This window comes from Echinops telfairi, unplaced genomic scaffold, assembly GCF_000313985.2.
Source record: "Echinops telfairi isolate 266 unplaced genomic scaffold, ASM31398v2 ScPeMD7_7458;HRSCAF=8496, whole genome shotgun sequence".
Lineage (NCBI taxonomy): Eukaryota > Metazoa > Chordata > Mammalia > Afrosoricida > Tenrecidae > Echinops > Echinops telfairi.
In genome coordinates this window covers 7075775-7091302 of record NW_022111358.1, presented here as the reverse complement: position 1 = coordinate 7091302, position 15528 = coordinate 7075775, and the positions used below count along the sequence as shown (strand labels likewise).

Sequence of the window (15528 nt, the reverse complement as noted above, 5' to 3'; positions counted from 1 at the left end):
GCTCCCTTTTGATCTCCTTTGCTTGTCCTTGGAGTGTCTACCTCCATGCGTCTAGGCCTAGTGTTTGGCTGAAAGTTGAGCCATGGGGGTGAGTTCAGTTCCCGGCTGAAGGGTATAGAAAAGGTGTAGTCCACCAGTCTGCATGACCTGTAGGCCCAAGCTTTTATTATTTTGGGTTTTGTTTCACATTATTTTCCCACGCTCTCCAAGATTCTCTGTGGCGATTCTTTTTTTCCCCCGCTCCCCGCCCCTCCCCCTTCGTGGTGATTCTTTTCAGTCATCAGTAGTGGTGGCTGCTGGGCACTGCCTAATTTTTCTGGTCTCGGCATGGAGGCTGGGTTCCATGTGGTCTATTAGGTCCTTTGGACTCATTGTTTTCTGTCTGTCATTGCACCTGAGGGTGGGATTTGATAGAGATGTATTTGTATGTACTAATACTGGAAAATAAAGACAAAGTGGGTACAGCTTATTACATGGAGAAAGCTTTTAATTTTCGCATTCATGTCACACCTCAGTTGTCTTTTCCTGATGGTTGAGGTGGGTGACGGGCTGTACTTGGAATGGCTGTTTTTCATTAGGCGAATTTAAATTCTGCTTTAGAAGAGTTTTCCTTTTGTGAGAAAAGAGATGTGCTGAGCTTTGAGAATTGGTGACCTGATCAGGAATCTTTCTGGCTCTTCTAGAGGCCATGTGGAAGTGTTACATCAAGTTTTGCTTGGAGAGATTTACAAAGAAAACCAGCAGTGACTCTCTCCGAGGGAAGGTAAGGGCTGAGTCCCGCGATCACAGTGGCTGACGCAGCGTGACTGTTGAAGAAGAGCTCGACAAGTTCCACAGCTTCCTGCTCAGCCACTTTCTCCTTGAGGGTGACCCGCCACGCTGATCCTTGGAGTCGGGCTTGCCCTTCCATGGACAAAACCCGGTTAGGAGGTGCTCTCTCGCAGCCCATCTGATATTAAGTCACTCTGAGAGCGAGCAGCATGGCAGTAGCATCTCTGAATTCACAAAAATATGTAACATTGCTTTTGCTTGTTGTCAGGCCAGGATCCCTTTGTGGGAAATCTGTAAGGGACTCAAGGATTTTTTCCTTTTCAGAGGCTGACAAGGACCATGATGGCATTCAAAAAGGCACATGAACTCAAGCTTCTGCCAGAAGTCCAATACAAGCAGTGGGTAAGGCTAGTCAGTAACGGTTAAATACACTTTAAACTGAGCGGTCCTGTAGGACAGCTACAACTGCCACATAGAGTTTATAAGACTGTATGTAAACTGTTAAACTTACAGGAGTAGAAAGCCTCATATTTCTCCTGGGGAGTGACTGGTGGTTTTGAACTACGGACCTTGCAGTTAGCAGCCCAGCATGTAACCCACTCTGCTACCATAGGCCCCACCTATTCCTAAATATACTCATACATGTTCATGCATACATGACAGGGCACCAAAAAAAACAACAACCAGAGTTGCGCTGGGCGGAGCAGAGCTTTCACAGTATGCACTGTTCCTGTTAGGCAAGCATGGAGCCGCTCGCTCTGTTAGTGCACCCAGGGGTGTTGCCTGTGAAGGTTCTCTGGTCACAGTGAGTTTTTTCCTAAAAGCACTTTCGCTTGAACCTCATGTTTTGTGATGGCCTGTGTACGGCTGTGAAATTTTGTTTCCTGCGCTGGAAAATTGCAGAAACCGTTGGGATTTTGCACACAGCTTACAAGGACAGCTCTATGGGAAAAACTCAAATGTATGAGTTGTTTTCTCATCTCAAAAGAGGTAAAATGTCAACTTATGACAAACCTCACTCTGGACATCCGTCAGCTTCCTGAGTGGATGAAAATGTCGACTTGTAGTGCATTTGGAGATTGTTCCATCAGGTCGGACTTAGCTAAGCTTTCTATTTAGAGGTTCTAAAAAGATTGCTTAACAGTGTGCAACAAAAAGGGCTGATTTGTGGTAGACGGGGGACTGGTTTTGCCACCACGACAATGCACCTGCTCATGTGGCCATCTCAGTGCACCAGTTTTTGGCTAAAAACAGCATGTCGCTTTTGCCCCATGCACCTTACTCACCTGACCTCGCTTCATGCTACCTTTTGTTTCCATGAATGAAGAGGGACATGGAAGGACAGTGATTTGATGACAACATAGAAGAGGTGAAGAAAAAACCGAGGGGGGTGCTGTCAGCAATGCAAACAGATGAATTTGAAAAACGTTTCCAAGGATGGAATCGCAGAGTTGACAAATGTTATTGAGTGTAATGGAGAGTGCTTTGGAGGTGATAAGGTTGTTTTGTAAAAAAAAATTAAGTACATAGCTTTGGGAGGAAAAATTTGATGGTTTTGGTACCCCCCCTCATATATGTACCTTATTACACAGGTATATGCACTTCATGTCTACCTTGTAACCATCCACATCTTTTTTTATTATTACTACTGTTACCACTTTTTAGCACACTTATTGAAACAAGAAAACGACTGGCAACTTTAAGACCAAATTAAAAAAAAAACTGCAGATATTTGCCATTGAGTTGATTCTGGGTGCCGTAGCATTTTTAAAGGCTGATCCCCCCCGCCCCCAGTTATGACCCCAATTCTACCTTACAAATATGGCTAGACCAGAACATGTACACTGGTACAGATAAGAGCTGGAAACACAGGGAATCCAGGACAGATGAACCCCTCAGGACCAATCATGAGAGTAGAGATACCAGGAGGGTAAGGGAAAGGGGGGGGGAGAATGGGGGAACCAATCACAATGATCTCCATGTACCTCCCTCCCAGGAGAACAGACAACAGAAAAGTGGTTGAAGGGAGACAGTGGTCGATGTAAGACATGAAAAAAATAATAACTTATAAACTATCCAGGGTTCCTGAGGGAGGGAGGGGAAAAATGAGGAACTGATAACGAAGGACTTAAGCAGAAAGAAAATGTTTTGAAAATGATGGCAGCATATGTACAAATGTGCTTGACACAATGGATATATGTATGGATTGTGATAAGAGGTGTAAGAGCCCCCAATAAAATGATTTAACAAAAAAAGGCTGATCTTTTGACAGGCTGTCTGAGATGCCTCCAGGTGAATTTGAACCACCAGCGTTCGGGTTAGCAAAGGAGAACTTAACTATTGCATCACCCAGGGACTCTATGATGCTTATTACATAGTGTCAAATTATAGTTCAGAAAAAGGCTCTCAATTTATAGTATGTCCAGTTCTATTTAAATGGATATACTGGGTTCCTTCCCAAAATCTATTGTTGAGTCATTATCTTTTGATTACATTTTTCCGTGAACTTGAAGCACCCTCATACAGATATTCTCCCTCACCCCCAAAGAGCACAGCGCTCACAGGTGATAATCCTTTATCAGCTAATGATTCTGACTCTTAGCCACCCCGGAGGACAGAGTAGAACTGCCCCGTGGGTTTGGAAGGCTGTGCATCTTGACCGAAGCAGTGCTGCCTCTTTCCCTGTGTGGGTTCCAACCACCCATTTTGCTTGGAAGTCAAGTGCTGAACCACCTCCTCTCCAGGGTTCAGTCCTGTTTTCGTGTAGCTCCATATACTGACAGTTATGCTTGGTTTATTGGGTGCAGGTTCTGGTATAGTCAACTGTTGTATTAAAGTGTCGTCTAAATGATCCAGACCTTCTGTTTTTCCTCTCTTTTCTGTTTTTCTGGTAGCCCTTGGGTGTGGAAGTAGGGAAGGGAGAAAGAATCCCGGATTGTTCTCTTTTTTGCCTGCTTGGCAGTCGTGGGAAAAGGTTTAGTGGAAAGCCTGTAGAAATTATTGCCTAAGCTCATTACTGACGCTGATAGCCGGGGAGTCCCTTGTCAGTCTTCCCTGACCCTTTGTGTTACCAGGCGGAGCTGCTGCTGCAGCAGGACTTCTTTAAAGAAGCTCTGGAGGTGGCTGTGGCCGGGACAACATTGTTTAGAGACTCCGTGACAATGTGGCATATGAAGCTGCAGGTGTTGATTAAATCAAAGAGCACCGACGTCGCCAGGCTGTTTGAAGAAGCCTTTGTGCACTTGAAGCCTCAGGTCTGTGCGTTTCAGCTGTTGTATTTCATTCATGTAGGAGGACTTTCAAGATTTCAGCCAGAGCTCTTTTAGAGCGCCCTTAACTGTTGAGAGCCGGGGCTGCAGTGGGATTTTCGTCAACCGATGAGGTCGGGTCAATCCACATAGGAGGAACTGCTTTCTGTTCCTTCAGATCGCTTTCAGTAGGCGATCGCTCAGTGGTTATTTAAAAATTGACTGTGTTACCCAAAATCAAGTACATTACAAAAGTTTCCTATTTAGGTATTTTACAAGTGTTATTAGAATGAGTATGAGTAGAATTGTAACTGTTTTGATTGTGAGCAGGTGTGCTTGCCACTGTGGCTCTCTTGGGCGGAGTGGAGTGAAGACACTCAAAGCCAGGAGGACACTGAAGCCATCTATAAGGTACAGGCCCCGTGCGGAGTCTCCGTGTGGTTCTGGGAAAATTGCTTGTGATGTCTGCAGCTTGTTGCTTGTTTCTCCTAAAACTGCAGAAAGCTCTCCGAGCTGTCACGGGGGCTGACTCAGTAACCCTAAAGGAAAAGTACCTCCATTGGGCCTATCGAAGCGGTGACTGCAAAAAGGCCAGAGCCGTCTTTAGAAGGTACTCACGTTCTTGCCCAACCCGGAACCCCGCTTCTGTGGACCCTAAGTTGTATCTGAGGAAGTAACCCAGGAGATTTTTTTTCGAAGGAGCATGCTTTGTTTTATTTTTTTTAGCCATAAACCATACCCATTGTGGCCAGTACAAAATAAATGAAAGATGCCTGTCATAATTTATTGTAATCTTATCACAAGAAAAAACCAACACCGTTAGTGTGTTATTTTAAAAACTCTTACATAGTTAAGATTGTGCTATGCTTCCAATGTTGTATTTAACTTTCACTGATGAATAATAGGCTGGGCAATTCCCCCATCTTACATAGTTAAGATTGTTGTATTTAACTTTCACTGATGAGTAATAGGCTGGGCAATTCCCCCTTTGGTAAAAATTCTTCATAAGCCTGATAACAAAGTAACTCGTGGGTCATCTGTGGCTGTGCTGTCATTTATTTGGCCACAGCAATAACTGCTTTGATGAATGTTTGCGTGAATGCTGTACTGTTGGCCATCTTGGATGTTAGTGCCTTAGAGCATATTCTTAGAAAAGGAATTATTGGTATTTTTAAAAAAGGCCTAACTCTAAAAGTTACAGAGAGGAGAACAGGAAGAAGACTCGATAGGAAAAAAGCCAATTGAGTGGTGGGTCGGAGTCAGTCCTTACTGACTGAAAGCCGTGAGAGTGACTGGCAGTCAGTTCCAGTTTATGCGCTGATTGTGGCCAAGACTCTGTTGAAACAGGAGTTATAGAGGCACTGATCGATTTGTGTTTATGAGATATGAGGGTTTTTGATTGTAGATGATAAAATCTCCCCCTTCTCCGTTTTTTCTTTTTAGTTTACAGGAAAACCGGCCATTTTCAGTTGATTTTTTTAGGAAGATGATCCAGTTTGAGAAGGAACAAGTAAGTGAGGAATTTCTCCTCTGGGAAGACGGGTTAGCGGTTTCTGTTCTCATTTGCTATTTACAATCTCTCATTCGGACAGCATACATTTCTCATCCCTGCTTTTCATAGCCCTCACTGAAGATGATAAGCAAAAAAGAGAAAGTAGGCGTGCAGGAAATAAAAGACACTGTCGACAGGCTTCCTTGGCTGCCAGGCTGCATTAAGTGCCCCTCCCTTCCCGGCCTCGGTACTGCTTGTCGCTGATGGTGGGTTGTGAGGCAGAGAGCAGATCCTCCACAGCTTCTGGTTCACGAAATGAAATTTGTGCGTACGGCAAACGCAGCTTGGGGTTGCCTTTAAAAATAATATAGGACAGTCCACAAGTATTTCTGATTTCATCACAGGAATACAACTAATCCCATTTTATAAGTATGTTTCCATTCAGTATGGTCACTGTATTAATGGTTGTATTAATCCTAAACCATAGCTTAATAAAAACATTTCCATGGTATATTGGCTGTTTCCAGGTTTTTGATATTGAAAACAGCCTTTTGCTTATATGGCTCTTTTTTTCCTTTGCATTATTTTCTGTTTTTCCTTTTCCATTGTAGAGATAAATTTCTAGAGATATGACTTCATTTTTAAAAAAATCATTTTTTGGGGGGAGCTTACAGCTTTTTTTTTCAATTCTTATCACAATCCAGGCATCCATCCATTGTGTCATAGCACATTTGTACATTTGTTGCCATCATCATTTTCAAAACGTTTTCTTTCTACTTGAGCCCTTGGTATCAGCTCCTCATTGTTCCCCCTCCCTCCCCCATGCTTCCTTCCTCATGAACCTTTGATAATTTATAATTTTTTCCCCATGTCTTGCTTTGACCACTGTCTCCCTTCATCCACTTTTCTGTTGTCCATCCCCTTGGGAGGGGTTTATATGTAGATCATTGTGATTGGTTCCTCCCCCCACCTTTCCCCTTTATTTTCTTTATTTAAATCCTTCTCATCCATCAAGGCTTTCAAACATGTTACCTGTGAAGCTGTGCTTGGGTTACAGACAAACCCCCAACCCCTCCCAAAGGATTGATTGTTTTTCTGAATGGCACCTGAGGTTGTATGTTGTGGAGCTGATTTTGAATCTTAACACTGTATATGACAGAGTGGAACTGCCCCCAGAGGCTTTCCTGGGCTGTAATCTTTATGGGAGCAGATCGACACGTTTGTTCACCCTCAGCCACTGGTGGGTAAGTGGATAGAACTGCCAACTTTTGGGTTAGCAGCGAGACCTTAACCACCGTGCCACCAGGGCTCCTTAGATGGGCCATAGGAAGGTGCTTACATCAGTTTGGCATTGACTGCACGTTGGTGATTAGTGGATCCAGTCGTCTGCATTTGGCTTTTCTCCGGAAAAGAGTCAGGCGTTGTTTACCTGAACTGCCCCAGCCCGGTGAACATAACAAATGTTGTTGTGAAGTCCCATTGAGTTGATTGACCCACAGAGGTACTGTGTACAGCAGAACGAAACACTGCCCAGTGTTGGACCACATCCGGTTGTTCGTATATGTGCGCCCCTTGTTGCAGCCACGGTGTCAATCCACTCATCGAGGTCCTATCTCTTTTTCTGCCCTTCTTGCACCTTAGTGCGCATGTTCTTCTCCAGGGTGGGTCTCTCCTGACAACATGTCCGAAGTACAGGAGGTAAAGTCTTGCCATCAGTGCCTCTAAGGGACATTCTGGATCTGTTGGTTCTTTGGGCAATGCATGGACTTTCAATATTCTTCAGCATCACCATAATTCAAATGTATCGGTTCTCACTGGTCATCCTTATTCATAGTCTAACTTTCACATGCCTGTGGGGTGATTGAGAATACCGGGGCTCTGGTCAGGCACACCTAGTCCTCAGAGGTAACATCCTTGCTTTTCAACATCTTCCAGAGGTACTATATAGCAGATTTACTCCATACAACTCATCGTTTGATCTCCTACTGCAGCTTCCATGAACATCGATTGTGTTCACATAACAAGTAGCAACTGTGTAATCATGTTGAAATGACTGTGAGATGTTATAAACTAAGCTTTTGAGACAGGATTGTCTGTTATTTCTATTAGGAATCCTCTAAGATGGTGAATTTAAGAGAATATTATGAGCGAGCTTTACGAGAGTTTGGATCGGCCGATTCTGGTAAGTCGCCTTCAGCTATGGACACCTGGGTCTGTCTGGGTGTGCTGTCTGTGCTCTGTCCTTAGGGCTATAGAACCGTACACCGTAACCTTTTATGAATCATGACCCTCTGTGAGAAAACCCCCCTGACCTTCAGCTTCTTCCCGTGTTGTGTACAAGCCTCTGGATTGGAGAAAGATTTGTTTGGCTTAGTTCTTTAAAATGGAGGTTTGGAAAGGGGTACGTAACTTTAATTTGTTCACCTGCAAATAACCCTCATTTTATTCATGGTTTTTTTTTTAACCATTTTATTGACATAAAACTCACACATATAAATCAGTGATTCAAATACATAAGTAAAATTGTGCAATTAATGGATTTTGGGTCTCTACTCAGTCCTCCCTTAACACTTGGTTCTAGTAATCTGGTATTCTATGATGCTCACCTCCCCGGCACGATTGCTGAAGACATAATGGGTGCATAAGCAAAGGTGGTGAAGAAAGGTGATGGTGCCGGCTATTAAAAGATACGGCATCTGGGTGTGTTATTTGTGCTGGTGGTGGTGGTGGATACACAATGATTTAAGTCGAAACCAAAAGGAGTGGGGATTACAGCCGAGGACGAGGGGGACACGGGGGACACAGTTGTCAGCACATTGCAGTGGTTTATAAGGTGACCTCTGGCCATGGTTGACAAGCCAACAAACACAGAAACACAGTTGCCTCATTTCCAGTCTCAGAGTAAGAAAGAAATCCTAGCTTCTCCATGGTTCCACTGACCTCTTCCTGATGGAATGAACAAACGTTGCCGTCTTTGCTACCCCACACAAGCTTTATTAGCAAGTTTTAACATTAGGGGAATTCCTGGGTGTTCATTTTACCTTGCAAGAGCCTCCGCCAAATCCTCCCTCAAAAAACAAACAAACAAACAAACAAATAAATAACTAAATGCAATATTCTTTATTTCAAGAAATAGCAAGCTGTCATGATTAAAACAGAAGCCCTTGTTTCTAAACTTTGTTTTGAAAGACCTTAACTGTGAAGAACCTAGGTACTAAAGGTATTGTGTCAGAAGGCTCTAGGGGAAGAACAGCTAGACATGAAATTTCCTTAAGTTTCTAGTTGATTCAGTATTAAAGTAATTTGCTTAATAAAGCAACTGCTAGTTGTCTAATTATATGTCTACACTAATTTTTTGGGTCCCTTTTCAAGATCTTTGGATGGATTACATCAAAGAGGAACTGCACCACCCTCTTGGTAGACCGGAGAACTGCGGACAGATCTATTGGCGAGCCATGAAGATGCTGCAGGGAGAGGCAGCCGAGAAGTTCGTAACTAAACATGCCATGCATCAGGCTGGCCAGCTGTGAGAAAAGGAAGAACACAGCCACCTTTTTGAAAAAGTATTGCAAGTCCCCTGGGCAAACTTTCCGTTTGTAATTTGCTTTGAGACGGCTGACAAGACAGCCGTCTGATTTTGAGACACGCTTTAATTTTCTAATGTATTGCTCTGTAATTCCAGAAAGAAGAACTATTGTTTCGTAGCAAAAAGCTACTTGTTGAGGTTGGACCTGCTTTAAGTCCTACATGTTTTCCAAAACATATGGAAACATAATAACTGAGTTTAATTTAATTATAACCTCTCCTGGCCTCAGGTCAGTTAAAATGGAGGAGAAAGTAGAGTTCTATTTATTTTCTCCGGGACCTAGTATGTACCTGTAGAAAACATGGGAGAAAGAGACCAGTGTGGAGAAGAAAATAAACATGTCCTATGTATAGCACTTGGACTTAGACTCAGCAGTTTGATTTCCTTGATCTGCATGGACCTTATTCATTCATTCAAGCAGGAAGGAATGCCCACAGTGTCAGGAAAGAAGGGAAGCCTTTGGCATGCAAAGTACAGGGGATGGAGGAACAGAACCGGCTGTCCCAAGAGCTAGCTGAAGCAGTAGGGGAGGAGATGCTGGGTATTTAAGAAAAAGCTGTTTTTTAAGAAGGTTATTATAACATTCTGAAAGTATCTTCTATTTCTGGGACTAGCCAGCCAAGTCATTTTTTGGGGGAAGGTCCTGGAACAGAGAAGGGCAGAGGTAGGGTGTAGATTAGAGCAGCAGAGAAGGGCTTCAAAGGTGTAGAAGCGTGGCTTAGAGGAGAGAGGGGATGTTCCGGACTAGGGGAGGCAGTTGTTAAAATTTTGTATCTGCTAAGATGTCACTGTGCGAACCCCTCAGTGTAATTTTATGTGACCATCTACCCATACAGGCATGAGTCACCTACCTCTCCTGGGGGTGACGTCTGAATGTATATGTGTCTGTGGGCTAATGCACTGAGGAAGTGCCGTCTAGCTGTCGGCTCCACAGTGGCTCCACGGTTGGTGAGGAGATTCCATCTCCACAGCAGCTCAAGGATGATTCCTCAGGCATCCGACATGCCTTCACCTTCCAGTGTCCCTTATCCCACGCTGACACAAACTGCACAAACTGCCCATCCCACGGCACTCCACTCCTCTGCTGGGCGTGACCTATGCTGCATTGGCCACACTGACCTGACCGATAGTCGAGAATTTAAATGTCAGGATCAGAGAGCATTCAGGGTATAGTTCTTCAGGTTCTAGCACAGCTTCTCAGCCATCCCAGCAGGCACGCTGTTTTCTGGTCCTCTGTTTCTCAGCCACGTGGCCGGTTGGCCTTTGTCCCAAGTGGGACAAATGTTCCCAAACATTTTTTAGCACTGATAATGCCCAAAAGGTACCCCACTCTGGAAGCCAGCCTCCTGTTCTTCTGAGATAACTCACTATACCCAGTGGAGGGGCAAAACTGACCAGTCCCCTCAGGAGAGTCCTCCACACTGTGTGTACATGCTTCCACCCAGTCCTTTGGTGGGAGTTACAGAGACGATGCTGGAAGAGCCAGGCCAAATCATTTCACTGCAGCCCAGGCACCCAGGTTTCTGAGTGCCGGATGTCTGGCTCTTCCTCAGCCCGGAGTCCACCTCTTCTGTAGCGGTGGGAGACCGATCTTCTCCGCCACAGGATCTAGTCCCCGGGGTTTGCCTGTGTGGTCACCCTGGGCTGGAGTGCCCGGATACCATTTACCCACACCATCGCCTCTCTGAGCTGGTTTTTACAGGTAAGCTGGCTTTCCCACGCCTGCTTAGCTGAGAAGGCGCTGCAGCCAATAGGCCCCATGGAGCATCCTGGGCAGGCACCACGCAGCAGCAGCTTTACACCCTGTGATACATCTTGAATGTGACGTGATAGATACCCGTATTGTTCTTCTTCCTTGTCATGAAACAAAACATTTCTAACCTCCTGTGATTGGACTTCGTCCTTTTTTTTTTTTAACTGTTTTATTAGGGGCTCAAAGAACTCATCACAATCCATACATACATAAATTGTAACCTTTTTTTTTTTTTGGTAACTTCTTATAAACACTGTTGTTGAAGATTTTTATAAATCTTTGTTCATATCCCTAATTATTTCTTTAGGAGATTAATAGGTGACAGTGAAATTATTGAATAAAATGATACAACTATTTAAAATAATTTTGATACGTACAAGCATTGTATGACCGTGCCAATGCCTTACTTGTGCACTGGGTGTTACGGTTTTTTAATTTTAACTATTTTAATAGGTAAAAAGGGACCTTCTTTTGATGTGCATATCTTTTAGTGGATTTAATAATTTTGCTTTTTGTTTCTTTTTTCATGTTCTTTGACAATATTTTGAATTATTCTTTCTTACTGATTTATACAAAGAATCCTTTTTATATTAAGGAATATAAATACTTTGTTGCAAATAAATCACTACAACTTTTTTTTTAATCATTGGGGGCTCATCCAGTTCGTTGCAATCCATCCATTGATCCATTGTGTCCAGCACATTTGTACATTTGTTGCCATCATCATTCTCAAAACATTTTCTACTTGAGCCTTTGGTATCAGCTCATTTCTTCCCCTCCCTTCCTCCCCCGTCCCCTCACCAACCCTTGATAATTTATAAATTATTATTATTTTTCCATGTCTTACACAGACTGATGTCTCCCTTCACCCACTTTTCTGTTGTCCATTCCCCAGGGAGGGGCTTATATGTAGATCATTATAATTAGTTCCCCCTTTTTCCCATACTTCCCTTTCCCCTCCTGGGAGCTCTACTCCCATTATTAGTCTTGAGGGGTTTATCTGTCCTGGGTTCCCTGTGTTTCCAGCTCTGATCTGAACCTGGGCACATCCTCTGGTCTAGCCCATTTGTAAGGTAGAATTGGGATCATGATAGTAGGGGCGGGGGTGGGGGAGCATTAAAGAACTAAAGGAATGTTGAGTTTCATTGTTGCTATACTGCACCCTGGCTGACTCATCTCTTCCCCGTGACCCTTCTGTAAGGGGATGTCCAGTTTCCTGCAGATGGGCTTTGGATCTCTACTCCGCACTCCCCCTCATTCACAATGATATGATTTTTGTTCTTTGATGCCTGATACCTGATCCCATCAACACCTGGTGATCACACAGGCTGCTGTGCTTCTTCCATGTGAGCTTGGCTGCTTCTCAGCTAGATGGCCGCTTGTTTTATCTTCAAGCCTTTAAGACCTCAGACACTATATCTTTTGATAGCCAGGCACCATCAGCTTTCTTCACCAAACTTTTGCTTATGTACCCGCTTTGTCTTCAGCGATTATGTTGGGAAGGTGAGCATCATGGAATGCCAGTTTAATAGAACAAAGTGTTCTTGCATTGAGGGAGTATTTGAGTAGAAGCCCAATGTCCATCTGCTACCTTAATACTAAACCTATAAATATTTGCACATGGATCTATTTCCCTATTGTCATATATAAATATATTTACATAAGTACATGCCTGTATTTAGACCTCTATAAATGCCCTTTGCCTCCTAGTTCCTGTATTTCCTTTTACTTTCCTCTTGTCCCACTATTATGTTCAGCCTTCATTTAGGTTTCAGTGATTCCTCTCGGTTACATTGCCCTTGAGCAAGCCCCACCAGGCCTCTTATACTAAGGTGACCAGATTTAAAGCGGGACACCATTGACTGGGGGGTGGGGGAGGTGTTCTTGATTAAAAATTTGCTCTATATGGACCAAATAGACTGTTCCCCAGCTTGTCGTGCATTTCCAAAAATTGGGACTTTTTTTAAATGCTAAAAATTGGGACTGTCACCCAGGTCACCTTATACCCTCCTTGCCATCAATTTTGGATCACTTGTTTCCTTGTCCCTTGGTTTGTTAACACCCACTTCCTTTCCTTGCCTCCCCATCTCCCATGTCCCCCTGGAACCGTTGGTCCCATTGTTTTCTCCTCCAGATGGTTTATCCCACCTATCTTATCTAGGTAGACCTGCAGAGATAATAATATGCACAAAAAACAAGACAGACCAGAACAAAGCAATAAAACAAAACAAAAAACCAATAACAAAAAAGAGAAAAGCCTATAAATAGTTCCAGGTCTATTTGTTGACCTTTAGGAGTGTTTTCTGGTTGAATCTGATGGAGTGCTATGCTTTGGCTGCTCTGAGCAGGAATATCGTCTTCAGGACTTGTGGGCCAGGATGTGCTCCACTCTCTCTTCCTCCTTCATTTGCTCCCGTGTGCTCTGATCAGACATGTCCCTCTCTCTGAGCTGTGGATTCAGTGCTGTCCTCTAAAGTGAAATCTGCGGGGAGGTGGGGCTGTCCACGTAGCTGGGATTGAGGCTGGCCCCTTACTACAACTTAAAAATTTTTTTTTGACATCTAGAGCTTTTCCTTTTTTGAGATTTCTATTGTGTATAGAATACTTTGAAGGCCCCTTTCTCTTGCTGAACCAACTAATTTCCTCTGCACCCAAATTGTTGAATAATTTTGGGAGCATTATTTGTGGCCTCTATGGTTCTGTTGATATGATAATACCTTGATAATACATTAAATTTCTATGAATAGTAGAGTTTAACCTGGGAATTTTTATTTGGAGCTTTTGTATTTATAAGTTTGTTCCAGCAAAGTTTTCTGTTTTCTCCTTTCCCTTAAGTCCTGGGAAGCTTAACATTCTAAATCATCTCCATGGTGTTTTTCTTTCAAGAGAGTGGTACTGTCGTATCAAACGAAAGGAAGCAATGGGGGTTGCGGTTGGTTGGCTAGTTCTGGCTAGGCTGTGAAGGTGGTTCAACTTATGCATGATCCGCACCACCGCAGGTTATGAAATGTTAGTTCATGTTGAGTTGTGAGGGTAGAGTATAGTTCCTAGCCATGTATGGCAATTACAATAAAAATTCATGAAAAGCCTCAGCTTCTCAGTCATATTGACCACACGCCTAGATAGTCATATGGCTATTGCTGCTGGTAGGTCCCATCACGTCGGTACAACAGAGAGAAATCCTGTCTGGCCCTGTACCATCATCCAGATTATGGGGTTTGAGCCTATTGTTGCAGCCACTGTGTCAATACATCTTATTGAGGATCTTCCTCTTTAAGCTGAGGGACACTCTGCTTTACCAAGCATGATGACGTTTTTCTTCTTTTTGTTTGTTTGTTTGTTTTTTATATTTTACTCTTTTTTTTTGTTTGTTTATTTTTAACATTTTATTAGGGGCTCATACAACTGTTATCCCAATCCATACACACATCAATTGTGTAAAGCGCATTTGTACATCGTTTCTCAAAACATTTTCTCTCCATTTAAACCCCCGACATTAGGTCCTCATTTTTCCCCTCCCTCCCCGCTCCCCCCTTCCCGCATGAGCCCTTGATAGTTTATAAATGGGTATTTTGTCATATCTTGCCTTGTCCGACGTCTCCCTTCATCCACTTTTTGGTTGTCTGTCCCCCAGGGAGGAGGTCACGTGATGCCGTTTTTCCCAGGGTTGTCCCACCCGAAAATATCCAAAGTACATGAGGTAAAGTCTTCTCATCTCATTTTTTTTTTTTTTTCCCCATCTCATTTTTAAGAAGCATTGTGGCTGCGTTTCTCCCAAGATAGATTTGTTCTGGCAATTCATGGGATATTCAATATACCTCACTAGCAACCTAATTCAAAGGCACTAATTCTTTTCAGTCTTATGCATTGCTCAGCTAGCATAGGCTTATGAAGCGATTGAAAATACCGTGGGTCCTTAGAGTGACGTCTTTGCTTGTCAACACTTTTTTTTTTTTTTTTTTAAACATTTTATTAGGGGCTCATACAACTGTTATCTAAGCTCCTCAACACTTTCAAGAGGTCTTTTGCATTAAATCTGTCCAGTTGAATACATCTGAGTTCTTGGCCGCTGCTTCCCTGGATGTTGATTGTGGGACCAAGTAAGGAGAATTCCTTGACAGGCTCCGTCTTTTCTCCACTGATCACGTTATACATTCGTACAGCTGTGAGCATTTTTTTTTTTTTTTTTCAAGTGAGTTGCTTTAATTCCAGATGGGCCTCACAAAGACTGAAGAGGAACTCTGACAGGTTCTGGACTGGGTTCACTCTGACCTCACAGCTAAGATAGACATGGCTGCGTGAGCAGAACTAAACACTATGATTTTTCTTCTTTTTTACAAAAGTTTATTCTTAAATTGACAGAAGGCTCCAAGACAACACTTCATTCTAACTGTAGGTGGCAACAGATGTTATAGCAGGGAATCCAGATGTCTACACAGGAACGGCATCAAGGGTCATCATTGCCTCAGTCACCAAGGACAGCTTACTTTTTGCCAGATTTCTCAATTCCACCAGCGGCCAGGGGCCCCTTGCCCGCGGCCTTTGCCTTTAGCTCCGTCAGTTTCTTCTGTTCTTCCTTCTGTTCCTGCTTGAAAGCCTTCTCTTCCTCATCCATTTCCTTGGTCTGCTTCCTGGGTGGTTTCAGGGGCTTCCTCTTGCCACCTTCGCGGCCCGCCAT

General features: G+C 43.4%; 2 protein-coding genes across 2 annotated transcripts in view; one reads left to right on the top strand and one right to left on the bottom strand.

Annotated features, from left to right (window-relative positions):
- The window catches only part of UTP6 (UTP6 small subunit processome component), a 29105-nt gene extending 19647 nt beyond the window's left edge, over positions 1-9458 (top strand). Inside the window, exons 12-19 of the mRNA XM_004706942.2 lie at positions 684-763; positions 1096-1173; positions 3846-4025; positions 4350-4430; positions 4520-4629; positions 5463-5529; positions 7621-7693; positions 8884-9458. Coding sequence (XP_004706999.1) covers positions 684-763; positions 1096-1173; positions 3846-4025; positions 4350-4430; positions 4520-4629; positions 5463-5529; positions 7621-7693; positions 8884-9041 — 827 coding nt within the window. The 3' untranslated portion in view covers positions 9042-9458. The remainder of the gene's footprint in view (positions 1-683; positions 764-1095; positions 1174-3845; positions 4026-4349; positions 4431-4519; positions 4630-5462; positions 5530-7620; positions 7694-8883) is intronic.
- A 5875-nt stretch (positions 9459-15333) lies between these two features.
- LOC115872893 (translation machinery-associated protein 7-like) lies at positions 15334-15528 on the bottom strand. Its single transcript, XM_045299378.1, has one exon. It carries the CDS (start codon positions 15526-15528, stop codon positions 15334-15336), a length of 195 nt encoding a protein of 64 aa, XP_045155313.1.